General features: G+C 42.7%; 1 protein-coding gene across 1 annotated transcript in view; it reads left to right on the top strand.

Moving 5' to 3' along the window:
• MRPS5 (mitochondrial ribosomal protein S5) overlaps window positions 1–26,707 on the top strand; it is a 61,614-nt gene extending 34,907 nt beyond the window's left edge. Inside the window, exons 6-11 of the mRNA XM_056852803.1 lie at window positions 15,672–15,762; window positions 17,183–17,229; window positions 18,572–18,629; window positions 20,157–20,219; window positions 23,951–24,087; window positions 26,483–26,707. Of these exons, the coding sequence (XP_056708781.1) occupies window positions 15,672–15,762; window positions 17,183–17,229; window positions 18,572–18,629; window positions 20,157–20,219; window positions 23,951–24,087; window positions 26,483–26,707 (621 nt within the window). The remainder of the gene's footprint in view (window positions 1–15,671; window positions 15,763–17,182; window positions 17,230–18,571; window positions 18,630–20,156; window positions 20,220–23,950; window positions 24,088–26,482) is intronic.
• Window positions 26,708–27,508: the final 801 nt, after the last annotated feature.

The following is a 27,508-nucleotide window of genomic DNA, read 5'->3' as shown; positions in this document are numbered from 1 at the left end:
AAAACTGCCAGCTCAGAGAAAAGCCATAGGGTGCAGATGGCTTTACAAAGTCAAACAGTGTCCAGAAGGGAAGATACTCCGTAAGGCCAGGCTTGTGGCTAAGGGTTATTCCCAAGTTGAAGGGCAAGACTTTGATGAATTATTTGCTCCCACTGTGAAGGCTGATACTATAAGAGCTGCATTGTGTAAAGCTGTCAGAGATAACATGTTAGTGCACCATTTTGATTTCACCACTGCATATCTGAATGCAACAATAAGTGAAGAAATATATATGGAGCAGATCCCTGGGTTTGAATGCAAGGGTAAACAAGGAGTATTAAAATTGCATAAGGCTCTGTATGGATTAAAGCAGAGTGCACGTGCATGGTCCCAATGCATTAGTGAAGCATTGGCAAATCTTGGGTTTAAGCAAGGTGTTGCTGATCCTTGTATGTTTACCAAATGTGTAAAGGGCTCTGACTGTGTTGTATTTTTATATGTTGATGATCTTTGTTTGTTGTGTCATACAAAAGAACAACTAAACTGGTTTAAGGAGGCAACTGGAAAACTGTTTAAAATGAAGCATCTTGGTGACATTCAAAATTATCTGGGGGTAGAAATTACCAGGAACCCAGAAGGATATTTTGAATTGTGCCAGGAGAAAAAGATTGAACAGCTCCTAGAAAAATTTAAAATGACAGAGGCAAAAAGCACTGAGACTCCCATGACAACAGGGTATGTGAAAGAGGTGGATGATAAGGTATTCCATGATAAAAATCAATACCAATCGTTGGTGGGTTCATTGTTATATCTGTCATGTTGGACAAGACCAGACATCTGTATGGCAGTACATTTGCTTTGCCAGAAATGTGCATGTCCATACATGAAAGACTGGAATGCAGCAAAAAGGGTGCTGCGATACTTAAAAGGCTCAGCTTCAGCCAGGTTGTGTTTAAAGGCTGATGCAGAGGAAACAATCACAGTGTATAGTGACTCCAGTTGGGGGGAAAGAGAAGAAGGAAAGTCTACCACTGGGTACGTGTTATTTCTACATGGGGCACTGGTTATGTGGAAGTCTTTAAAACAGACTCATGTAGCTACCAGCACATGTGAGGCAGAATATTCTGCATTAAGCGACAGTGAGATTCAGCTGGAATGGCTGTGTCAACTGGCTAAAGACCTAAATCTTGAATGTGAAATGCCTGTAAGTGTTTACTGTGATAATACTGCAGCACAGCAATTGGCTGGATATCAAGGTATAAGAACAAGAAGTAAACACATCACAATAAGATACCAGAATGTCAGGGAAGCGGTAAACAATGGTTTAATGGTTTTGAAACATTGTGCTTCAAATGTAAATATTGCTGACGTTTTTACCAAGTGTTTGCCTACTGAAAAGTTTGAACTATTTAGAAGCAAATTGGGGCTTGCAATGTCAGTCTAGGAGGAGTGTTGGAATATGAGACTGCACATGGCAAGCAGATGGCAAGCAGATGTAAAAGATCTATGTGACAGCCAGGTGATTGGTGGTGTCACATGACAGCTCAATGACTGAGCAGAAAAACTGGCTTGTACTGGACTGAGCTAGATAGTCCTGGAGACAAGGCAGCCAACAGGTGATTGGCTGAGAGACTATGCCAGATATGTATATAGGTGTGTTATATATGTATTGGGTTGTGGGTTGTGGAGAGTTGATGACCAAGCGGAGCATTCTGTCACTGTGAATAAAAGAGCACTTTTGTACTACGTGCTGAGTCTTCTGTGCTTACTCGCCTGTAGAGCTGCAACGCTTTCTAACATACGACAACAGTCAACTGGATCTGTAGATCCTTTTTTGTTTTCCCTGTTCCACCTGCCCTTCGCTTATATGGATTAAATAGGCTGACCTAAAGGAACTGGAGGCTGAGCAGTCCTGCTCTGTGGTTTTGGGCAAACACTGACCTTGACCATTTTTTTCCTAGACTACACCCTTGGCAATCCTAAATCCCTGGGGTCAGTTGCTAGAGCTGAAGAGCTTGAGCCAGACTTTGGAGTCTGAAGTTCAGCAAGCAGAAGGAACTGATCAGGTGACCAGGCAGGGACAGAAGGCTGTTTGGAGGATTTATGCCTGGCCTGGCCAATCAAGTGATTGCTTACTACCTGGCACAACATTATTTCCTTCCTCAGCTGAAGAGGACTTTGATCCGGAATGCACACTGGTCACGTTAGCTGCCTACACTGGGTTCCATTTTTATGATGTAAACGTTCCTAGTTCAGGCCATGGATTCCTGACAAGATTCATCTTAACTTTTTAAACACAAGGCCTATGTTGCCTTTCCAGTAGTTTGAAATGGAAGTCTGAACATTGCGTGGATGCAAAAAGTTTCTTGAAAGCAGTAACACGAAGCCGTGCTCAAGGTCCCCCTAACCCAATGTATTAGTGCCAGCAAAACCTGCAGCCTGCATTTTTATAATCATCCATGCTTGCATCCCCTAATTAAATATAGATTTTCCCTGTGCACTGTAGAAAATTTAATAAAATAGGTTATGCAATGACCTTAAAATAACAGTTCGCTGTCCACATATGTCATTATATCCCCCTCTGCCCCTTCATATTTTTACTGCACCAGAAAATTGAACCTTAGGTCAGGTTTGATTACTGGTTTTTAATCAACAGATTTTTTTTTTTCAAGCAAATGTTGAGATAGCTGCAGTATTCTGGTTAAGACCTTGCTTTACATAGTCCATATCTTGCTTCATTGAGACAACTTCAGATTTTACTGTTTCACCACTGTTGTTTATTATTATTTTAGAGGTATTGATGAGAAAAATTAGAATGAATGCAGAGATTGTAGGTTATAAAATAGGGAGAAATCATTATAAAGTTAAGGCATATGCAGATGATTTAGTGTGTTTTTTAACTGATCCTATTACTCAGATAGCTGAATGGAGCAAAATGATTGAGGTTTACGGAAAACTTGCAGGCTTTAAAATAAACAAAAATAAAACTAAAATATTGGTTAAAAATATTACACTCTTGCAGCAGCAGGAATTAGCGAGAGTAACAGGTTTTGGTATAGAACATAAAGTAAAATATCTGGGAATATGGTTAACTCCTAACAATTTTAACCTATTTAAAAATAATTATGAAAAAACATGGCAACAAATAAATACCGATTTGACAAATTGGGAAAAAATACCCTTATCATTGTGGGGTAGAGTATCGGTGATTAAAATGATGGTATTACCCAGGATGCTTTTTTTATTTCAAAATTTACCGATTATTAAGGGGTTCAAAGTTTTTAAAATTTGGAAGAAGGATATTCAAAAATTTTTGTGGGGAAAAGGAAAACATAGAATAGCGTATAAAAATTTGATTCAATTAAGAGAAACAGGAGGATTAGGTTTACCTGACTTGCAACAATATTATGAGGCTTCCTGCTTTCTCTGGTTAAAAACCTGGATTAAATTAGAAAATTATCGATTATTAGAGTTAGAAGGGTATAATCTTCGATATGGCTGGCATGCATATCTGTGGTATGAAAAGGAAAAGGTAAACAGAGATTTTAAAATTCATATTATTAGAGCTGGGTTATTTCAAATTTGGACAAAATATAAGAAGACTTTAGAAAATACGACCCCGGGGTGGATTAATCCAATAGAAGCTTATATGAAGAGGGGAAAACAATTAAACTTAGATATAGAGATATATAGGGGTATTATTGAATGGAAGGAGAGTAAATGGGCTTTAAAAAGCAGGGAAGAATTAAATATAAAAGACTGGTTTTTATATTATAAACTACAAGATATTTTTAATAAAGATAGTAAACTTGGATTCAGTAAAAATAAATCCGAGTTAGAAAAGATATTAGATAAAGGAAATAAAGGATTGATTGGTAGGATGTATAAATTATTGATGACTATTAATTTAGAACAAGAAAGAATTAAACCAGTCATGATCAAATGGATGCAGGATTTAGGATTCAATATAGACTTGGATAAATGGGAAAATTTATGGAAGAGGGAGTTTAAATTTACAATAACTAATGAAATTAGAGAAAATCTCTATAAAATGTTTTATAGATGGCATATAACCCCATTCATGATATCTAAAATGAACAGTCAAGATAAAGGAATCTGTTGGAAATGTGGAAAAGAAAGAGGAACTTATATGCATGTCTGGTGGACTTGTAAAAAAATCAAAAAATTTTGGAAAAAAATAATAAAAGAAACAAATAATTTGATTAATAGTAAAGTGAAAAGAAAACCATTATTTTGTTTATTGGGAATACCCACAAACGATATTCATGATCGGGATAGGATTATTTGTCAATATAGTTTTGCTGCTGCAAGGATTGTGATAGCGAGAGTATGGAAACAAACAAGTAAACCCTCAATTACAGAATGGAGAGAGAAAGTGTGGTTATATATGAGGATGGCTAGATTAACAGAAATTCTGCATGGAAATGATTTGGAAGAATTTAAGTTAACATGGTTTAAGGCTACCTCATATTGGGATAAGTTGGCAAAAATGGATTTTACTTTGTTATTTAGTGAGCTATAGAAAATTATTCTTTAAGCAATATTAGAATTTAGATAAATAAATAAAGCTACCGGACACTTCTATGGAAGTCATGGTGATGGGTCACTTTTGGTGGGTGGGGGGAAAGGGTATTTTCTTTTCTTTTGATGAATGTATTAAAAAATGAAATGTATTCAATATGTTATGTGAATACCCTTTTATATCTATATATGTATTTTTTTTTCTTGTTTCTTTTTTCTTTTCTTTTTTTTATATTGTAAAATTTAATAAAAAAATTATAAAAAAAAAAAAAAAAAATTATTCTTGCCAAGACTGTGCTGTAATGACCACATTAGGGAGGCATCTCCCCCTAGTGTCATCTGACACTAAAGCCCAAAACTTTCTAGAATCTCTTGAGTTTGTGGCCTGGATAAACCTCTCCCACTGTTTTCCCAGGAAGGCTTTTTGTTTACATTTATATAGTTGCTGCACTTGAGTTTTTAAGTTAAAATATTCTTCTGGGAGAGTCAAAGCCCTAGACTCCTTATATTGATGGTAAATAGCACGCAATTGTGATTTCATTTGTTGGCATTCTCTATCAAACCAGCCACACTCAGCGTTTATCCTCATGTTGTTTTGTGTTCCTGGTTGTATTCTAAGTACTGCAGAAATATTAGCTGTAGTGTTATCGTATTGTTTAACTAGAACTGTTACCTCCCTCGGATTCTCCATTAAGTCTCTTAAGTATTAGTGGAGACACAGCTTTTAAGCAGTAGTCAATTTTTTCCTTTACTCTTAAGGACCAGCGCACATTGGGCAAACTGTTTGCAGTAGGTCTCGAGTGTAAGGTCTGCCCTAGTGACCCCGGGCTGATCGGGAGTCTAAGAATCAAGGACAGAGGTAGGTGATCACTATCAGAGCGCTCACTTACGGCGAATGCTTCAACAATATCAATTAGGCGTGCAGGGATCAAAAAGTAGTCTATTACACTGTTACCCCTCCTAGATACAAAGGTATATTCTCCAGGAAAATCGTAAGGGGCAGACCCATTCAGGACCAACATATCAAAACGGATACAGAATTGGGCTAAACAAATGCCTGCCTCATTTATGATGGAATTCTTGGAGGCTCTTGGGCTGGAGCAACATATGGGCAAAGGGTCATCCTGATCAAACCCTAGCCTACTTGCCAGAGCCAACCCATTGACATTGATCCTGGCGTTGAAGTCGCCCGCCACCAACAATTCCGTGGCTGGAAACTTCAGCTCCAGGTCCTCAATGAACATTGTTAGGAGTTCTTAATAAGAGTGGACTTTTTGTCGATCTGGACATGGGGGGATATAAATGTTGACAATTATTAGGGCTCAGTTCATAAATTCCAGCAATAAAGCCTGGGCAAATGATTTACATGTTTGCAGATAAGTCACTTTAAACCCATTTTTATATGAGCATAAGAAAGATAACCCTGCTTGGAAACGCCACTTTGGATTTAACCTAAGGGCCGGGAGAGAAAACACCTCAAATCCCTTTAAATAGATATCATGGGGTACCCACGTTTTCTGTAACAATATCAGATCAAACTAACTGATATAACTAATACAATCGGGGTCAGAGGCCTTATTCTTCCAACCAGCGATGTTCCATGATAAGATCTTGAGGGATGGGCCAATATGGCCCTTTGAGCGTCAATCCAACTCAATTAGCTGTTCTAGATTTTTTATGAGTGTCCTGGAACACACTTGCCATTTCTCCCGCTCCAGCAGGCAGCCCCAGATTCCAGTTTGTTTCCTTTGCTATGTGGAAGATCATCAGTCCCTTCCTTGTTCTCTCTTATTGGGGGGCTTATTTCATCTAGGTTTAGGGATGTCTGCATACCTGGCTCGATTGTTGTTTCATCCGATGGGCCTCTGTCATCGGCTATATGGATAGTTGCAGTGTCCTCCACCTGTTTCTCTAGCCGATGCACTAATGCTGTTGAGGACAGGGTAGTTGATGCACTTCTGATGAGACTATTCCTCATGGACTCCGGTCTGTCAGTGATCCATTGCTTTTCAGGGACTGTATTATCTCCCACTTTTGGCCTCTGCTCAGGCAGGTACAGTGGAGGCGCTGTTGAGGGCATTGCAGTTGTTGTACTTGCTATAAGACTATTTCTCATAGTCTCCAATCTATCCATGACCCATTGCTGTTCCTGATCTGACAGTGCCAAGAAGTCCTCTCTGAGATTGTCCTCCATATCTTCCGAATCCATTGCTGAGTCCAGTATAGTTCTAAGATTGTTTGGAGAGTCTGACCGGCTAATTAGATCCATTTGGCTGTTATCATTTGAAACCACTTTAAGATCTTCCTCTGAACTCTTTAGGTGATCATTTAATCTTGAGCGTATCAATTTTGGAATTAAGGGTGATAAAATTTTATTTCTGAAGACCCTGACAGGAAAAATTCCCTTTGATGCCAGTAAGCTCTTTTTTTGGAGTATAAGCGATGGTATTTTAGAGCTGCTAAAAGCCAGCACTATTCTCTGTGTCTGATTATTATTATTTAGGATTTCCTCTGTATATAAATCAGTGTATTTCATCTGAACACCTAACAGAGCTCTTAGGTGCCTTTTTACAGAGGGTTTAGAGTTCTAAGGTATATAAGACCCCTTATATTTGCACACTAATAAGCTGACCTTGTTTGGTTCAAGTACTAAATGGTAGGTCTCCTGTTCTTTAGCATAAGGCCGGGTTGATTCTGCTTTTGTTGATAATTTCAAGGCTGGAGAGGCAGAAGCTGCAGCTGTAGGTTTGCTTGGTGAGAGTCCCTTAGATACTCTACAACTCCTCAGCCCCACATCTCTCCCCGCTGGTTCTGAGAGCAGGGTGGTTAAGTTATTAATTTTGGTGTCCAGCAATCCAAGCATTTTGCAGATATAGTCTACTGTTTTTGCTGTGAGCTGGAGTAAATCCAAGAAAATCCTGGTCTCCTCTTCTGCTTTTCTGATTGTGTCATGATTCGGTGTTTCCAAACCACTCCACATTCCTCCGACTCCTTCTTGGTCCTTACCGGTCTCATTAGTAAGTTCTGTGAAGTTTGACTCCTCCTGGCCCACCTGAGAGTCTGCCAGGGCTGCAAACTGATTCGAGGTAGGAATTTGTAGATGTAACAATCATCAATTTTTTTCTGCTTAGATGCAAAAGGACTGTTGTCCTCGGACTGTATCCTGCGTTTATGAGACCCTCCAGCCATGATAAGATTAGTTCGCCTTACTGTTTGACTGCTGCAATTTATTTATGGCTCTGTTTACCGATGTCACTCTGTCGGTAACAACAAATCTCAGTTAGGCTGCAGCAGTTGTTTCTCTAGATTTCGGGAGAATAATAGGCTTGACTTAACGGCCAGATAAGGAGTCAGCAGTTTCTTCTAAGCAAACCCGACCTCGGCAGCTTATCAGTCAGCTGTCAGCTATAACACTTTTGTAGTCAGCCACAATTACGCTTGTTAAAAATAATAGCAGCTCCTCCTGCACTCCCAGTGCTGTAGTGGCAATTAAGTTAAAAATTAAAGTTAAAATTCGATAACCAACTGGCGATAAAACAGCTAAAAACATGAACTCACAGCGGAGCTTCACAAGCCCACATGATTGCTCCCGGGCTCCGAACCGGAAGTCAAGAATGTTCTTGTCAGTAGCAGCTTTACTTCTATATTAATCTCTTCCTTTTTAAACTATTATAAATAATCTGACCCTGATACTGCAGGATAAAAGCCCCCCCCCCCCAAAGTTATTCATTGAGTTGTTAACGTTTATAAAACCTCATGTGAAATTGTTAGGAGGTATACAGATCAATCCTGAGCCACGCCTTCACCACCGTGGCTGGCCATAGTGTCACTATGGCGCCACTAGTAAATTCCCTGTAGGGGTTTTTCACACGTTGGCCAACAGGAAATAAGCATCAGCTGGCCTTCAGTAGCTGCAACTGCATCAGCATCCCTAGCACACATGCCACAGCATTCCTTGGAGGTGTTGCAGCAAGGCGGTGGGGCTGTCAAGGACAGGGCAGCCAGAACCAACCAGGGGCTGCCCGGCACAGAAGCCGAGGCAAGCATCTGTCAGAGCCCAGGAGTGGAAAAAGGGCATAGCCAGGGATGCTGGCTCGCTGTCAGTGGGACGCCCCCCTAATGGGTACAAGTCCTGCCAGAAGTCCCTGGGCACCTGCCAGTGTTATCATGGGCTCTAGTATTCCCCGCCCCCAGGAGCACCTCAAGCTAGCCACCTGCCCACATGGAGCAGCGGGCACCCATACATCGAAAGGGGGAGATGTCATGGGCAGTCTGTGCAGATGTGGATGCCCTCCACTCACTGAAGCCCGTACCTTCTGAAAGGATGCCCACACTGCCAAGGGTGCCCCCGCACCCACCCCCACTGGTGGCAGAGCAGGGTGGGGGCTGGGTGTTGTGCTGGGGCCCAAAGAGGGTTAAAGAGACCTTTGGTCAATTCAGAGTATTGTTCCTGTTTTGGTTTTAAAATAGCTGCTAACCAGCACTATATGCTGTTAGTTTAGACAGTTCTGCTACTGAGACGGAGCCTAGAAAACTTCAATGCAAAATAGTGTATAGCCTGCATCCTGCTGCAATTTCCCTGTCAGTGTCAAAATAAAATAATTTCTCTCTTTCCTTCTTGGTTGACAGGTTTGCAGCTGCAGAATGATTAAGCATCAGTATTAATATGTTTTTGCAGCTGTTTGTAGCTTTCACTAAATGAAAGTCACCTGGAAGGAAATAGGGTGTTTCTTCATTTGCCAGACTCTAGGCTGGTTTTGATGTGACTGGTGTACATGATTTCACCCCCCCCCCAACATAATTTACACGTACATACATATATATCTGCAGCTGCTGTGATATGTTAAACCTGACTATTTTGTGGGCAGCTACAAATCCTTATATTGTACTGGCGGTATATAGGCATGCTGCCTGGTTATGTGTATGTGCATGAACGTAGGTGCTTATTTAATTCATTTTGTGCCTGTTTGTGTGTATGTGCATGTGCACATGCACGGTACCCACCTTGTATAGAATGGTCTACCTGAGGCTACTAGGAAGCCCCCCTCCCATGCTTCTATTACTAAATGCGCAAAACAGAATTATTCAGGAGCTTATTCTTGTAGAAGGAGTAAACCTGCGGTATAGTGGTTCACTAAGGAGATGACCTTTGTTAGGGATAATGTCTTTCCTACACTGATTGTCTTGTCTCCTACTCCCTTTCCTCTCCAGGTGTTTTCCCAGCCCCCCCCCCCATTAGCAGGTTGAGTATGTTGTTTTTATCTCCCCTTTTTAATATAAATTGCTAGTATTGGGGAGTGGGTGCCGCTATTTTAAAGCAATAGTCAATGTTTTATTTAATATTACATTTATTTTGTTGTTTATAAATAGTGAAGTATCCATGTTGTGATGCACCCTGAGCCCATCTTGAAGGGGGAGGGCAGAATATAAATAAAATATTACTTAATTGCTTACTTGTTGCCTTTAACAGATATTTGTATGTGTTGTTCTGTTTTTCCCCCCTTTCTACAATCCCAGCCCAACTGCGTTATTTTGTCTTATTAGGAATTGTTGCTGTTAGACTCAAATATTATCAGATGTTGTAATCTGCCTACTGATTGCCTGATGTTATCGCATTTTGTAACCCGCGTACAGATTGACTGAAAGGTTTTTTTTAATCACACTTGTAATCTACCTTGAATCCCAGTGAGAGAGGCAGACTATAAATGAAAAGAATATTAATAATGACTAAGCCCCATTAAAACCAATGGAACACAATAGCCATGACAATTTCATATATTTACATTTCACCTTTCTACCACTGCATTCAAGGAGAGTTGCAATTCAAAAATAACTCTTACAATATAATACCCAGGGAAGAAGAAAACCAGCAAATTCAGGCACTAACTCTTTACAATTCATAGGCCTTTCCCGTAATAACTAGTAAGGAATGGCCACTGCAAGAAACAGTTCGGAGGAGGAAGGAGGCCAAAAGGTAGTTGGTCCCAGGCAAGCCAAAGGAGAAGGCCTGTCTGCTGTCCCACTGAAGTAGCAAGTCAGAAGGGTGAGCAGTGAGAGAGGGGAACCCAATGGGAGCAGTGAGAGAGGGGAACCCAATGGCAGATAGTGCCATTGTTTTCAGTAGGAAGATGGCAGCTAATTTTAGCTGGCGTGCCATCTAGGAGTTCATCCTCCTTGACTGGTAATTCTGAGGTCTTATGTGGTGGACAAATCAACACACATTTCATCAGGATCTCATAGTATGTGTGAATATGGAGGAGGCAGTCATGTTCCACAAAGATTTGTTTAAGCTTGGTTCTGGATTCATAGGACTCAAATACTTAATGAAGAATTAAAAAATTTTTTGCCATGGGCTGATTCTATGACTTTAGGCAGTTCATGAGAGAGAGGGCATCTTGGCCATCTTTTGGGCGTGGAGTAGGGGTCGCTGGGGGTTTGTGGGAGAGATAGTTGTGAAATTCCTGCACTGTGCAGGGGGTTGGACTAGATGACCCTAGTGGTCCCTTCCAACTCTATGATTCTATGATCCTGACAACATGAAAATTAGCATGCACCTATCTGGGCCACTTCTGCAAAGACCTGCCTGAAGCAGCTCACCGAATAAAAACAATACAACAAATTCAAAACATCAATAAATATAATAAATAATTAAATGAGGAAACAGATAAAAGGCCATGGAATTCATGCACAGAAGCTCAAGTACGTCACACTGGAACACTGTGCAAATGTAGCCTGCATGTTTTCAGTTTTGTGCACTGTACCTAGAATGTATGTGTGTTTGTGTACAGTGTTCAGAAATGTGCCGGTTGTTCTAAGCACCCTTTGGCTTAGGATTGTTTTGCTCTGCATTTTCTGATGTTCTTCCCCTATCCCTCACTATAAACCTATGCTAATTTACTTAGTAGGAAGTTCCTTTGAACTCTGTACAGCTTGCTTCTGAATAATGTTCAGACAGGAATATCACATTCTCAGATGTGATATTGAATGGCTAGCACTAAATCATGAGGGAAGGCAAAATTAAGCATATGATCTTGAAATGTTTTTCATATCTGTAAGAACTGTAAGTTTGAGGTTACTTTGTAAGACAATTGTACATTTCAGCTGTATGCTTCTCTAGAATGTGTGTGAGAGGAAAATGTTGCCATTATTCAGTAGGGGGAAAAGAGAATATGCATGGTTTGAGTCAGGACACCTGATGTAGTAACAGCTCACAGCTGCATGTGCATACTGTCAAGCCTGAAAGGTCTTTACAGAGTTTTAAGAGAGATGTGATAGCTTGGATTGGAAGGGGTGACTGGGCACATTTCCTTTTAGAAACAGCTGAAAGGGGGATTTGGAATTCTCCCCCACCCCCGTGGCTCAGCTAACTAATTTCCATGTATTGATGTTGCCATCTTCTGGAACAAAGTGGAAGAACTTCAGATCCCATTTCCATGGTTTAACATTGATTAAATCTGGGCTAGATCAGTAGAAAGGTGATTGGACCCCTACATATGGGAGAGAGGACACCCTTCCACTCAATGTACCTGCTCTACTTAGAGACATCTTCACCAGGACCTAACATCCAGATCAGGCACCCAAGCATACTGATTGTGCTTTTCATTCCTAGATTTTATTGGGAAATAAACCATGTAGTCTATACATGCACCTGCCCAAATCAGACAGTAAGGCCCCTTGTGGATATCTAGAGGTGGAGCCAGACCCCTAGGCGGGAGGGGCATACCCCCCCACCTCACTATGCATAAGGGTCCAGTTTGTCTTCATATTATCCAATCCACTGACTGGATTTTAGTATTTGTTAACCAGCTTCCAGTCATGGTTAAGAGGGATCACTAGCTAGCTTTAATGTTGATATAACACTTGAACTTGATTGAGGAGAAGTGTGGGGGGAGAGTATGTGATGCTCAGGGCAACTCCCAACCTCTTTGCCATAGTTAGCAGTTGAGAGCATCGTGTTTGTACTGGCCTTGGTATCTATGTGCACGACTGCATGCCAGCAAAGGGGAATTTGACCCCCATATAAATCATTTGATGAACTTCATATAGCAACTGGTAAACTCTGACAAAAGTGTGTGTGATTTTAGTACTATGAAAACCCAGATTTCCCATGGATGCATGCTTAGGCTGTACAGATACCTTGTCAAGACAGATGAATGCAAGCTGTCCGGTAGCAGAGGATTAGTTGACTCAGCTGGGCTCCTGTTGAAACAACAGCTGCTCTTACAGGGAAAGGTTAGCTGATCATATCTGCTGAAATAATATCTCGTGTTGCTGTTCTTTTTCTTAAAAAACACCTCTCTCCCTTTTTAGAAAGTCCACCTGCAGCCTGTTCCACATTATCCCATTCATTGAGCCACTTACTATGCAATGCTGTGTTTACCTTTATGCAGGTACCATCAGGATTATATTCTTATAGAGAGTGCTTCATAGAGCAGCCTCATAACTAGAGGCAAAAAGCATTGTAGGATATTTATGAAAAGTGTGGGGTTCAGCCATTTAAATTTTTAAATCACATGGCTTTAGAATGGAACCACTAAAACTGAGGTACACTAAAATTAAGATTTCATTAATTTTTTTCCCTTCTGCTACTAAATTCTGATGCCGAAAATTCTGACTTTTAAATGGATAAATGGCCTTGAATCGAAATGTATTCCATTCATTCTTTACAATCAGATTTTAATTCTGCTGGATGATATTTTTCTCAATTCAACAGTTTCTGCCTTCATATTTTGCTAATGAATAAATGATGCATTAAATTGCATAATGGAATTTTAAAAAGATTTTTTTGCTTCTTAACAGAGTGTCCTCCGTTTCCATTTCCTAATGGCAGTAGGAGATTGGGGGGGGGAATGGTTTAATCCCCAAGGTTGTGTAGAGGACATGTAAAAGAATAAAGAAAACCATGAAGCTGCCTTTTACTGAGTCCATCAAAGTCAGTATTGTCTACTCTAACTGGCAGCAGTTCTTCAGAGTCTCAGGAAGAGGTCTTTCACATCACCTACCGCCTGATCTGGAGATGCAGGGGATTGAACCTGAGATCTTTGGCATGCAGAGCAGATGCTCTACTACTGATAAAGTTACCCAGATAGTTCAGACATGGTCTGCAGAAGATGTGAAGTCGCAGATACTAGCCAGCACTTACCCATGATGTTCACATTGCCACATTCCACATAGCCACATTCCACATAGCAAGCACATCAGCAGTGGGAAGTGTTGTGTTTTCTAGGTTTAAACCTCACACATACATGCAGCAGTTTGAGTGATATTTCCCCTCGATTAAATCCCACGTGCCTATTCTAAATATATGAATAGCCCAATGCATAAAAGCCCATGTAACTGCCTGTCATTAGCTCTCTTGAGCTACCTGAGATACAAAACTTTGGACCTGGCAGTTTCTTTACACAACACATAGTTAAATTGTGGAACTCCCTGCCTCAGGATGTGGTGAAGGCTGCCAACTTGGAAGGCTTTAAGAGGGGAATGGACATGTTCAAGGAGGAGGGAGCTATTCATAGCTACTAGTCAAAATGGATATTAGTCATGATGCATACCTATTCTCTCCAGGATCAGGTGAGCGTGCCTATTATATTCAATACTTTGGAACACAGGCAGGATGGTGCTGCAGCAGTCATCTTGTTTGTGGTCTTCCTAGAGGCACCTGGTTGGCCACTGCGTGAACAGACTGCTGGACTGGATGGGCCTTGGTGCCCTTTCTTATGTTCTTATGTACTTGGGAGGCATCTGTCCTCTTCCTCCTTCCAGATTTGGGTTTTGAAGCAAGCCCTTTCTTTTCGGCAGTAGAATTTTACCACACCTCAGAGTGCAGAGTTGTCTGCTCTGACTCTCTTTGGCTCTGCAGGGTCTTGGGCAGAGAAAGGTATTCCACAACACCTGACAGATCCTCTAACTGAAAATGCCAGGGATTTGAACCTTGCTTGAGGGATGGATTCCTTCCTGCTGTCGCAACACTTGTTGTCTTTGCAGTTCTTCAAATCTGCTGCCGTTCCCTTCTCCCTATATCCTGTATTTTAGTACATCTATACCCATAGCTGTCTCAATACTGCCCGTGCTCTGCCAGCTGAAAAGAAATTTCCAATCTCCGCCTTCAAATGGCACAGGAGGTTAACCCGCCACCTCAACAAACATGTCAACATATACAATGAAATAAAGCAAGGATTTGATGTCTCGCTGCATTTTTTTTAATGTGCAGTGATATTTCTTCAGCCTGGTAACTGCAATGAAGTGTGAAGCGTCAAGTATTACAGCAGGCATAGCTTCAAAGGAAAAAACACAGCAATTCTTTTCTTTGTTCCAGCCTTTTAACAGGCAAGGTTATCATGAGACCACTTCATTTATCAGCCTACCCATCTGCTCAGGACTTTGTATACTCTGCATTTAATAAAATAAAGTAAAACTCTGCACCATGTTGAGCCCAAATACAAAAGAGTTCCCTTATCACAAAAGTTCAATAATCTAGGAAGAAAGAAATGGTCAAAATATTGTCGAAGGCTTTCACGGTCAGAGTTCATTGGTTCTTGTAGGTTATCCGGGCTGTGTAACCGTGGTCTTGGTATTTTCTTTCCTGACGATTCGCCAGCAGCTGTGGCAGGCATCTTCAGAGGAGTAACACTGAAGGACAGTGTCTCTCAGTGTCAAGCGTGTAGGTATGGAACCATTGTATCCTGAAGTGATCTATTAATGTGTGAAATCCAAAGCTAATCTGCATGGCTATTGTGGACTGTAGTCTTTGTTAGTCTGGAGGTTTTCAGGACAGGAAGCCAAGCCTTATTCATTCTTAAACATACCACACCCTCATTAGCACATTATCTTGATACTTACAGGACAATGATTAGCACATTACCTTTGATACTTTTTGCAGGACAATGATTCAGCTCAACCCAACCCCTTTCTGACTATATATTACTCTTCCTACACACTTGACACTGAGAGAAACTGTCCTTCAGTGTTACTCCTCTGAAGATGCCTGCCACAGCTGCTGGCGAAACGTCAGGAAACAAAATACCAAGACCACGGTTACACAGCCCAAATAACCTACAAGAACCAAAGAAATTGTCACTTCTTTAGATGTTCTTTACAAAATAAGTAGCAAATCTCAGTCTTTTTGTAAAAAAAAAATTCTCTTTTTTCAGATGAAGAATGTATTTAATATGACAGCAAAAGAAGGAAGAAAAAAATCTGTTAGTGCCCTGGTGGCCGTGGGGAATGGAAAAGGAGCTGCTGGTAAGTGGACGTTTCATTCCTAGGGGGAGCCAGATTTTGAACACATGCAGCTGCCTTATGCTGTCAGGCCAATGGTTGATCAGGGTCCATATTATCTACTCAGACTGGCAGCAACTTTTCAGGATCTCAGGGGAAAGCCTTCATGATCACCTACTAGCTGATCCTTTTAAGTGGAGATGCTGGGAATTGAACTTGGGACATTCTGCATGCAAAACAGATACTTTGCCACTGAGCTACGGCCTCTCCCTGTGACAATTTGCCACTCTTTGAAAATGCCAGAGAGCTAAGAAAGAGCATGACAGCTAAGAAGGTGAGCTGGGAATTCCCTGTTGAAAGCCCCCTTCTGCAGTATGAGAATAATACTGCTGACCTCTTAACAGGCTGTTGTAAGAAAGATTGGGACAATATATCTAAGTACATTGAACATTTTAAACATTTGATAATAAAGTTTTAAAAAAGTTCATGACTACTGTGTTACTATTTGGCCTGGCCACACTGTTACCACCGTTCCTGCTTGTGCTGAGCTCCCAAGCGGATATGAGCTTTTAGGCGCATGCAGCTGCCCCATGAGTGCAGCTCTTCACATATTGACAGTAGCAGAAAACTCCTGCCAGTGAGCAACACACCTATGAAGCGAGGGGAAGAGGAGTGGATTGGAACTGTCGCTATGCATTGTGCGTGCAGGGTTTTTAAATCCGTCATTTGGTTTTGTTAGCTTGCATGGGCACATGTTTAGACTTTTTGAAAATGACAACTGAGCGTATGGATGAGTTTTCCATCCATTAGAGATGACCTTGTGCCCAGCCCTCAAAATGTTCAGGTCTTCCCATTCCTCTGTTAACCCGACTCTTCCATCTTCCCTGAGCAAAGCCCGGGTGAAATCCCCGTGCATAAGGCAAAGTCCAGGACAAGCAAGCTTGGTTTCGCTCACAGCCAATTACAAACTAGCGTTTAAAGAGGCAGGGATTTAAATACTTCCTGTTTCCTGCTTCCTTTGAGCAGAAGAAAAGCTTTTTAAAGCTATGGCTTGATTTCTCCCCCCCCCTCTTTCAGATTGCTCCATTTTGTTGTTGTTATTGTTGTTCTTAAAATGCTTTTTTATGTGGCAATTGGGTTTGGGGGGGGATTTTCTCTCATAGTAAGCACTACAAGTAAGCCAATTGCAAAGCTGCATTTAAAGGGGCGGGACTTGATTCCCAGCAGGAAAGTGTAGATCCAGCAAGCAACAAACCTCAGGTAAAACTCCCATGCATAAACGACCTTTGAGAAACCAAGCAAACAAAGCAAAATATGAAAGAGCACCTTGGGGCACGTTTGCTGGTTTTACTGATGGGGATGAAGCATGGAGACATCAGCAATTTTTTTCCAGCTCCCGGTCACAGTGCTCCTGCCTACTAACCAACTGACTCTTGTCCCTCAGGTTTCGCAGTGGGAAAAGCAACCGACAGGATGGTGGCGTTAAGAAAAGTAAGTCACTTAACAATATAAACTTTAGTCCACGGTAAGTAAATTTTGCTCATTTTATTCACTGCTAGCTTTGGATATTGTTCAGAGTTCCCGCGTGCGATGCCTCCTCCCATCCAGAAACTCCTGTCCCTCTTCCCTGCTGCTGACTCTGCCACTTCCACAGTTCATGGAGTCCCAGGACCCATTGGCTGTGGGTATGCCCACGATGGATCTCGCTGTGACCACTGAAGCTCCCCTGTGGCTCCTCTTCCTGGCTTAGGAAAGCATTTCTGTGTGTCTCCCCATGAGTCCCCTTGCTGACAGCGTCATTTGCACACAGTCCTGTCCCCAGCTGCTTCTTGTGGGTGGATATCCAAGGAGCTGTTTAGGTTCATGCAAAGGTTTCCTCAACGGATTTTTTAAAAAATATATATTATTTATTTTCTTTGAACAGCTGAATTCCCCCCTCCCCATGCCATATTACAAACCACTTGTGAAATGCCCCTTTCACGGCTCTCAAGGGAAGGACTGTTCATGTCTGCATGTGGCTGCCCCTTTCTGTAAGGGTCCCTGGCACAGATGCAGCTGTTTCCATGGCTGTTGCTGGCACAGCAGGAAAAGGGGCCAACTCTGCTCAGCCTGAGAAGTCAGTGTGTTTGGGCGGTTGCCAGGCCCAGGCCCATTCTGTACCCTCCAAGACAGAGCCACTGTCTCAGCTCTGGATGTTTGTCTTCTGTCTAGGCCTTGCACACAGGACACAGTATAGTGTTGCCTGGAGCATGTAAATGTAAAGCAACCCATTACTGCCTGTCAGCTTCAAGGTTTTACATAGTCCATGTATCTTGTTTTATCTGGCCAAGGGCCGCAAATAGACAATCTATCACAAAGATGGATTCCAGGGTCCCCTGAAAGTGTGGTTCACCTTTGTGGAGCAGTGCCCTGCTTTTCATGTTAGCCTTGCTCCTATACGCCCCTATGGCATACCAGGTACCTGGGGCAGTTCAGGAGCTAGTAGGTTGATTCTGGCACAAACTTGTCCCCTCCAGATGAACAATCAGGAAAGCCTTGAAAAATTTCATTCTTTTAGCCACAAGTAATTGAGTGGGAAAGTATGCTGGTAATTTATGTGGATTAATTGTTTTAGATTGGATTGAGCACACAGGTGGCACTTTATAACTTCATTTGGAATCCCATTTAATTTATTAAGCTAATTAGTTTTCAGTACAGCAAATCATTGGCAGAAATAGCTTTATTTTAAGACTTCCTCCTCTTTATTTTTAATTTGATTAACTGTGAGATTGAAATAGTAAATCTGTTTAACTTTTTAAAATAAAAAATGTCTGTTCTTGGATTTTTCTTCTAGGCAAAGAACAGAGCGATTCACTATTTACACTATATTGAAAGATATGAAGAGCACACAAGTAAGTACCGTATATACTCGGGTATAAGCCAACCCAAGTATAAGCCGACCCCCCAAATTTGAGGCCAGAAAAGGGAATTTCTTATTGACCCACGTATAAGCCGAGGGTCAATAAGAAATTCCCTTTACCGGCAATGCTGCGCTCTAAAATGGCGGCCGCCATTTTAGAGCGCAGGGCCCCTGCCCCAGGTCGCCCTCCCGCCGGCCTTCCCGGCCCTCCTGACCCACCCCAACCCACCCCGACCCCAGTGCCATCCAAGGGGGGGAGGGGGAAGAGCCCCTGAACCCCCTACTTAACCGGGAGACACGGCGAATTGGCGGCGGCGGCGCGGCCTTCCTGGGCCAGCAGGAGGCCCCTCCAGGCTCCTGCCGGCCAGAGGAAGGCGTCTGGGCGCGTGGGTGGCGGCGGCGCGGCCGGCAGGGGCCTCCTGCCAGCCCAGGAAGGTCCCTGCCGGCAGGAGGAAGGCGCCCGAGCGCCTGAGAGCCGGCGGCGCGGCCGGCAGGGACATCCTGCCGGCCAAGGAAGGTCCCTGCGGCGCGGCCCCCAGGCGTGGCGGAGGAAGGCTCCCAGGCGTGGCGGCGGTGATGGCGGTAAGTTCCCTCCTTTCTCCTCCCCCCTCCCCTACCCTACCGTATTGACCCGCGTATAAGCCGAGTTCGGCTTTTTCAGCCCTTTTTTTGGGCTGAAAAACTCGGCTTATATGCAAGTATATACGGTATTAGACTTGTAAGGGTCTTTCTGTTGTTTGTCAGTTGAAAATTTCAAATGCCTGCTAGCTGCTGTGCTTCTCTAGATGTGTATGTAAAACTTCTTATTACTTCAGAGTGTATATTTCAATATGTTGGCTCCAAAGGTCTTGTCCAACTTGAGACATTGGAACTCCTGACCACTTAATTGACTGTTGCAAGTATGCACTTGAGCACATAGATAAAACATCCCAAATGAAACCTAATGCCCATCAATGTAGTTAGGTCATTTCACACATCCAACTGTCAGGCCTTGATGGAATCAAGGGATGGGAAATCAAGAGCTGTCCATGCATGTTTGGATCAGCCTGAAAACAAGCGTGTTTGTGTGAGGGTGTGCGTATTTTATTATAAATGTTTTTGCATTGGCCCATGAAGGAAAGTGGTTACCACAAACCAGAAAAAACTAAAAGCTGTTTTGCACCTGACACATTTCCAGCATGAAAAGTACTTCCATGAAAGGATGATCATGAACCCCGGTGGGTCACATGTGTGGCAATAACGCCTGCTCATGTTTCACCATTGAGAAGTTGGTGTGCCAGCTCTATCTTACCTCAGAATCCTCCCTGCAGAAAATATATAATATGTTTTTTTAAAAAAATTCCTGGGTCATGCTTAGGTTTTATTGAAATTAGTGAGGTTTCAGCATGCAAAACCATTCTCCATAATTACTTATTTAAAGCATTTGTAGCCTGCTTTTCTCTTAGCCTGATTTATCTTAGCTGGAGAATCATCATGTTTAGCAAGTATTATTCCATAACGCTTTCCTTTCTGGTTCTAGTTTATCATGATATTGCAGTTTCATTTAAAAAAACAACCATCCGGATGAAAAAGAAAAACAGGGGTGAGTACCAGTGTTGTCGGTGTGAAATTTGGAAGCAGTTGTCTTTGAAATTAAGTCCAACAGGCAGATGTCCACACAGAATGCGCTGAACTGAGCTTAGACTGTAGTTCAGCTGACAAATGGAAGTATTTGGGAAGAGGGAGGTGGATGTATCATTGCTTATAATTAATAATATCACAGGTTTTGCTCTATAAACTGAACCCTGCTACTTTTCCCCTTTTAAAATGCTAATAACCGGGGGGGGGGGGGAGGTTATGACTTGATTGGTGAAATCAAATTAAAGTGTAATACTCCTCTCACTTCCATCTGTGGCCCTGATCCAAATTAGGGCTGCATTTATGTACTTTTTATTTACTTAATTTATACCCCGCCTTTCTCCCTAGAGGGCAAGAAACTCACACTGTTCTCCTTTCCTCCATTGTACCCTTACAACGGCCCTGTGGGGTAGGTCAGGCTGAGTGTGTGGGACTGGCTCAAGGGCACCCAGCAAGCTTCCATGGCAAAGTGGGGATTCAGATCTGGTTGTCCCTAATCCTAGTCCAACAGTCTTAACAGCTACACCACACTGCATGCACTGGCAGTTTGCTTTTTACAGACTAATGATGATCTGTGATAGTGATCACATCTAGGCCTGATGGGGAGGTCAACGTGGTTTTTCCCCCCACGGGGAAGGGGGGTATTCTTAGGCCAGTTTTTAGCCCTTGTGGCTGTGAAGATGCCCTTGAACTCGTGTCTTTTCCGCCTTTGTCTTTACAGCCAGAGGGATGGTTGAATATGATTTCCAGCGACCGGGTTTCAATTTCATGCTCTTCCCCACGAATAGTGAAACCAGAATAAATTATGCAGAATAAAAGTCTATGCAGTTGAAGAATTCATTTCTTCTTGGTGCAGAACCCATGCAGAATTTTCAGCCCTTGACCATATTTAAAGAAAGTTAAATGCAAACAGAACTAATGTGCTCGGGTGGCTAGGGAATAAGCTGAACTCTCCTTTCTTCCCAGAATATTACATTGATTTTGCCACAGTGTTGCAATCCATTATCATTAAACCAAAATATTTTACCATGGCTTTTACTTAAAATGAAACAATCCTCTTAAGCGGTCCAACAAAGACTTGCGTCACATGGCTCGGGGCTATAAATATTTTAAAAACCCAAGTGTGATCTAATGCATTTTATTAATAAGCCATTAAGACGGCTCTTCAAGATTCTTTCAGTCTGCAAGGCAAATGGAGGAAAAGAAATCTATTAGCAAGCCACAGGCTTCACTGCGCTAGTATTTCCCCCATTTTCTTTTCCCCTTGTAATTGAAAAACGTGTCGCAACCATCTAGAGCCATTTGTTCTGCCATTTTGAGAAAGTATCGATTTCATGCTTGGAGGCATAATCAGGTTTTTCACATAATTATGTCTGAGTGATCTTTGAGAAGCTATTTAGCTAGAGATCCCTTTGTCAGCTGCCCCGAATATTCTCTTTTGGGCATGTGTCACTTTTTCTGCCCAGCTCAAGACTGAATTTCTGTAGGTTATTTCAGACTGGATAGAAATTGCTCCGTTTGCATTGGAAACCATCAGCTGCTGCCCCAGATACATTTGGGACGTAAAATGTCTCATTGGTCCAGAAACAAAAGTATGGTTAGACGAACCGAGGGAGATTGTTTTCCACAGTTAGAGGCAGCTTGTGCATAGCTCTTTACAAGCAAGAGGCTTCTGTGCGTTGGAGTCTGCTCTGTACATGAATCTGGGGTTTCCTGTTTTATGCCAGAGTCTTCCCAAATGGTGGTATCCATGCTCCAGAGTTGCTTGGTGTGTCCATCCTGAAGCCACATGGGGCTTCATTCGGATTGCACCTCTCATATACTGTCATCACTTGGTCTGGAATATCATGTGTTTGGTCATGTAAGGAGTTTATCTCATGCCTTTCTGCCATCAGAATGACGAGCAAGGCAGTTTGTAACACGAGACAGTGTTTAAAAAAACCCTAAAGCCAGCAGCAAAAGAAAGCAATAATAAATCTAGCAAAACCTGAAGACATAATAAGAGCAGCAGGAATGAAAAGATTTTGTAAAAAGGAATAATCAGATCCATCTGATCAGTCTGCAGCTTCAGGTAGTAAAAACACCAAATACTCCCCAGAATAAAATCATTTTCACTAGATTTCAGAGGTCCAAGAAGCTGTCATAAATGTTTTTTTTTAAAGAACAGAATTTTGATGAACAAGAAAAATGTAGCCATGTTAGTATAGAGTTTTATTACGCTTATATTTTGTACCTCTCTCCTTGAGTAATCTCATATGCAGCTCTCAGTGGTCTCCCATCCAGGACTGATCAGATCTGTGCCTTTTTAGCTTTCACTAGCCTACATTACCAGTTGTTGCCAGGCTGTTCCCTTTGCATGACTATGAATTTCCATTCCTCTGGCCCATAATTGAATCTTCGCTTCTGAGACGAATGTTCATGTTACCAATATGATGGTTCCCACCACACATGGCACTACATAACCATTAAAAAGTAACACCGATGCATGAAATGCTGTCCATTTTATCATTCTGTGATTGAGAAGCTTTAATCTTCCTGCCCTGCAAAGATGGAAGTGAGTGGCCAGAAAATGTGGGGTTGATATCAATCAATCCAGCCTACTCTTTATATGTGCCATGTAGGCCAATTTTTGCAGAAGAAAAAAATCTTTCAGCAAGTGGGAGATTGAAACGGAAAAGAAATAATTGCAAAGGTTTGCTTAGCAACCAAGCAGCAACCACCGCTTTTCAAGGCTAAGCACGTACTCCTCCCCTCCCCGCCATCAAACACCAGAAATGAATGATACTCAAGTCCTGTCACTTGTGCAGTAGTCCCACAGCAAACACTCCTTTCACATCCCTGAAAACTCGAACCTTCTCAATCAGAAGTCTCGACTCTGAGTTCTTCTTCAGTGTTCAGGTTCCTATGGAGGCTGGCTTAAAGGGTTCATTTCTTCTACAAAGCGAACACCTTTTTAAGATCATCTGTGACTGATCGTGTGTCCCATACAAGACCAGAAAGGCTTTAAGTAGTACTTTCAATCAGAAAACCATTGAAAATCTCTAATTCTACACTCAGTGTAAGTCTTGTGGAGAGATTGTTTGCATTCATTCAGTCTTCGCAATATTGGGGTTGGCTTTTCCACTTGGAAATTCATAGAATTTGAGGAGGGGGGTTTCCAGCATAGACCCATCCCCCAATCCCTTAGTGGTGATCTTCCACAAACACAGAGAAGACAACATCAAGGCGCACCATGCCAGAGGCTTATGCAGGACAAGAAATACATTCAAGAGGCATGAATTAAAATTAGCTCTAAAGGAAAGTAACTAGGATCTCCGTTTCTAGAAGGAGGGTAGTTCTGCCCAAGCCCTTCACATACATACATATCCAGTTGGTGTCTGTTAGATTAGTCGGAAGGACTAATATCTTAAGTTTGGCAGAAGGTTGGTGTGGCAGGGATCAAGTGTCAATGGGCATGATGAAAATGAAACATCATTTACATTTATGCGCTCTAACCACTACACCTACAGCACATTGACTCTTGCCACATGTAGCTAGGAGCCAACAAGACATGCAAGAGTCTTGGGGCCTGATAGCTGTAGATTGTGCTAAACAGCTCAGAATTATGAAACCTAAGCTTTGCAGTATTGATTCCTTGTTGATGGTAAATGCTAATGATAATTAATTGGCAACTACCTTTTTTCCCCCCCTCCCCAGGATATGGACTTCACTGTCACAGAGCTATCATTACAATGTGCAAACTGATTGGGATTAAAGACATGTATGCCAAACTTTATGGATCCAGAAATCTATTGAACCTCACCAGAGCTCTCTTCAAGGGATTGTCGAGACAGGTAAATTACAGAGTGGCCGGCCGAAGGCTGTGTTGATTGAACTGCAAGAGTTGGATTTATGGGCAGAGGTCCATAGTCAGACACAGTCTAGAGATCTGGTGGTTTGTCACCACTCCCTGTGCCAACACTGGGGTGGGGGGTTCAAATGTTTGACAATCAAAGTCAGAAATGGCTCTAAAGTTGCTGTTTTCTTACAGGGGGACCAGAAGGCTGCCTAATGTGTGTGTGGTGCTCCCACCTTCTTAACCACAGTTAAAGGAGCAGGGATGGGAGGGGGTTATCGTACATTCCCTTCTCACTCCTGGATAGATTTCTCTCACTGGCATTCTGCCAGCTTTAACCAGGGTTAAAATGGCAGTGACTAACAGCCACAAATAACGCTCTCCAAGGTTCTGAAACCAGGGTTGGAATGTATCCTAGTCATGATTAAGACTGATGTTAACCATGACTGATGTCAACCAGGACGGGAGGGGAAAGATGAGTGGGGAGGGAGCACAAGAGCCTGTAGACATCCTCGATCTCTTAACAATGGAGAGAGCCAGTGTGGTGTAGTGATTAAGAGCGGTGGTTTGGAGCAGTGGACTCTGATCTGGAGAACTGGGTTTGATTCCTCACTCCTCCACATAAGTAGTGGAGGCTAATCTGGTGAACTGGATTTGTTTCCCCACTCCTACTCATGAAGCCATCTGGGTGACCTTGGGCTAGTCACAGCTCTCTCAGCCCCACCTACCTCACAGAGTGTCTGTTGTGGAGGGAGAAGGGAAGGTGATTGTAAGCCGGTTTGATTCTCCCTTAAGAGGTAGAGAAAGTCGGCATATAAAAACCAAATCTTCTTCTTAAGACATTGGAAGCAAGGCATCTGTGCCAGCCTTTAGAAGAGAAAAATTGAGGAGTGCTGGGATTTTGGGAAAACTTTAGAGATTTGAGCCATATACATATTAAATTAAATACACTTCTGCAGCTCTGAGTCTAGTGTGGAAGCTTGCTGCAGTTACACATGTTCACACTTATTGTTTTCGTGCAAGAGGGCCCACCGCAGGAACTGCTTTCTCGTGCATACTCTGGCTATAAACCTCAGCCCCACCATTACATCACTTCATGAAAGAGCCTGGGCTTAATGGAACTAGGAGAAGCCCAAGGCCAGTCTGGGACTCAACACAGCCAGCCGTGAACAAGTGGCTGAGGCGCTATTGGGAAACAGGCAAGACTGTTTGGCAGTCAGTGCCAGACATACAGCGCTTTACCCCCTAGAGCCACAGGGGAAAACTCTGTTCCCTTCTGTGCGTCTCAATCCTGCCCCCAGAACTGAAGGCTGTGTATCACTCCCATCTCCTCTAAGCTCTGTGGCAGAGGTGGGCTGCGATGTGATACTCAGGAGGAAAAGGAAGAGTGTTGATGATGCCTTTCCCTTGGAGAGTCTCTCTAGAGGCAGTGAGACAGCAGGCGTGGGACACCTGCTGCCAGAAATCTGAAGGGGAGGGGCTGTGGCTCAGTGGTAGATCCTCTGCTTGGCACGCAGAAGGTCCCAGGTTCAATCCCCGGCATCTCCAGTTAAAGGGACTAGGCAGGTAGGTGATGTGAAAGACCTCAGCCTGAGACCCTGGAGAACCGCTGCCAGTCTGAGTAGACAATACTTTGATGGACCAATGGTCTGATTCAGTATAAGGCAGCTTCATGTGTTCATGAGACATGGGGGGATTATTTTAATCCAGGGACCTCTGAAGAAAATAATAAAGTAGGTCAAGCTTCGCTACATTATATTACCTCCTTTCCCTCCATAACTGGTGTTCTGAACGAGCAGTTTGAGTTCGATTGTTACTATATCTCCACTGCCAAAGAAGTAGGTTGTTTTCTGTCTGACCTTGTTACTCAGGGAAGATTTACAAAGACTGGAGCAGCGCCGTTATCTTTTCCTGCCCAAACAGGAAAGTCTAATTAGTATTGAAGGGGCTGTTTGTTGTTCATTTGTAGCATGCAGGCTAGAAGAGGGTTTCTTAAGATGGAAAAGGGCCTTAGGCACTTACGTGGGTCTTTGCAAATCTCCTCCTTTTAGTGGGCTTATCGACATATTGACAGGGAAACTACTTAGATAAAGAGATGGAAGGGAAAGGAGGCCATTTTTAAGCATAACTTTAAAAGAAGGGGGTTGTAAACAGGTCTTTTGCCTTCATCAGGTGCCTGTTTTACAAAAGTAGTTTGTGGGTCATGTGCTGTTCCCGTAGATCTTAAAAGTATCATCTGTTTGTTTAGGGAAAAGCGAACATATCTGTTTTTGTCACTTGTATTAAAACCTGGAACTAGGTATACAAATATCAGGATTGGTAGGTGGGCTAGCTTTGGAATTGGATAACGGGCATTCCTTTTAGTTTAGAACTTTCTGCTTGTATCCATACAGGAAACTCACCAAGCCCTGGCCAATAAAAAAAGCCTCTACGTAGTAGAATTTCGTGACGAATGTGGCCCCCTGCCCATCATGGTTGCTGCTCCCCAAGGGGTCCTCAGGGAAGACCCTGAGCCTGAGGATGAAGTTCCTGATATCAAACTGGAGTGGGACGACGTGAAGGCAGCCCAAGGCATGAAGAAGACTCCCTGGGCAAATGTCAGAAGAACAGTGTGGTAGATGGGGGCCCTCTTTAGAGGCACAAAACTTAGGGGACATCTACAGTCACCCCATTACATGGAAACATGTACCTTTTGCAAAATGAGCACTGGCCAAATCTTCCAGCTGCGTAGTCCTCATGATACTTTGCAGCCACTGTTAACATGGAGTCTCTGAATGATGTAACCGTCTCTCTGCATTTGAGACACCTTTGTTGAATGCAGGGGGCTGACATGCCCAGAGGCGCAGGGGACAGTGTTTTGTGTCAGAAATGTATCTACTCTGCTGCTCCCATCCTGGGGGTGGGGGAGTCTGTAATCAGCAGTCTTTTTCACAAATAATTTCAGGAGACTATCCAACAACATGGCAGAAATAAATATGTCATCAAATGCTGTTCTGCCCAGTTTTCCTTATTAACCGTTTTAAACTGCTGCTTGTGATTTCCTAGCAAGGGATTTTTTGCTTCTCTACGCTCAGGTAACAACTGAGCAATCGTGAAATATTGCAACCAATGGGGCAAGTCTGTTGCCAATGCAGGAGGGAGAAAAATACAAGTGGAAGAGTGAGGAATAGATTCCCACAAGACAACATAGAATGTGACCTGCAAGCTGTGTCCCACCACCCCTTTGCTACACCACCTGGGATCATGAATTGCACCTCTGTGTTTGCCTAAGCAATGTTTGATTCAAGTGGTGCAACAAAGGTGATCTGAGCTATCCCTCTCAAATTGTGCCAGTTGCGTATGCTTCCCTTGGTGTAGTGTTTAAGAGCAGCCAGACTCTAATCTGGTGAATTGGGTGGTTTCCCCACTCCTCCACATGA

Source organism: Euleptes europaea, chromosome 7 (assembly GCF_029931775.1).
Source record: "Euleptes europaea isolate rEulEur1 chromosome 7, rEulEur1.hap1, whole genome shotgun sequence".
Classification (NCBI taxonomy): Eukaryota; Metazoa; Chordata; class Lepidosauria; order Squamata; family Sphaerodactylidae; genus Euleptes; species Euleptes europaea.
Note: the sequence above shows the minus strand (reverse complement) of the source record. Positions and strands in the feature narration are given on the sequence as shown.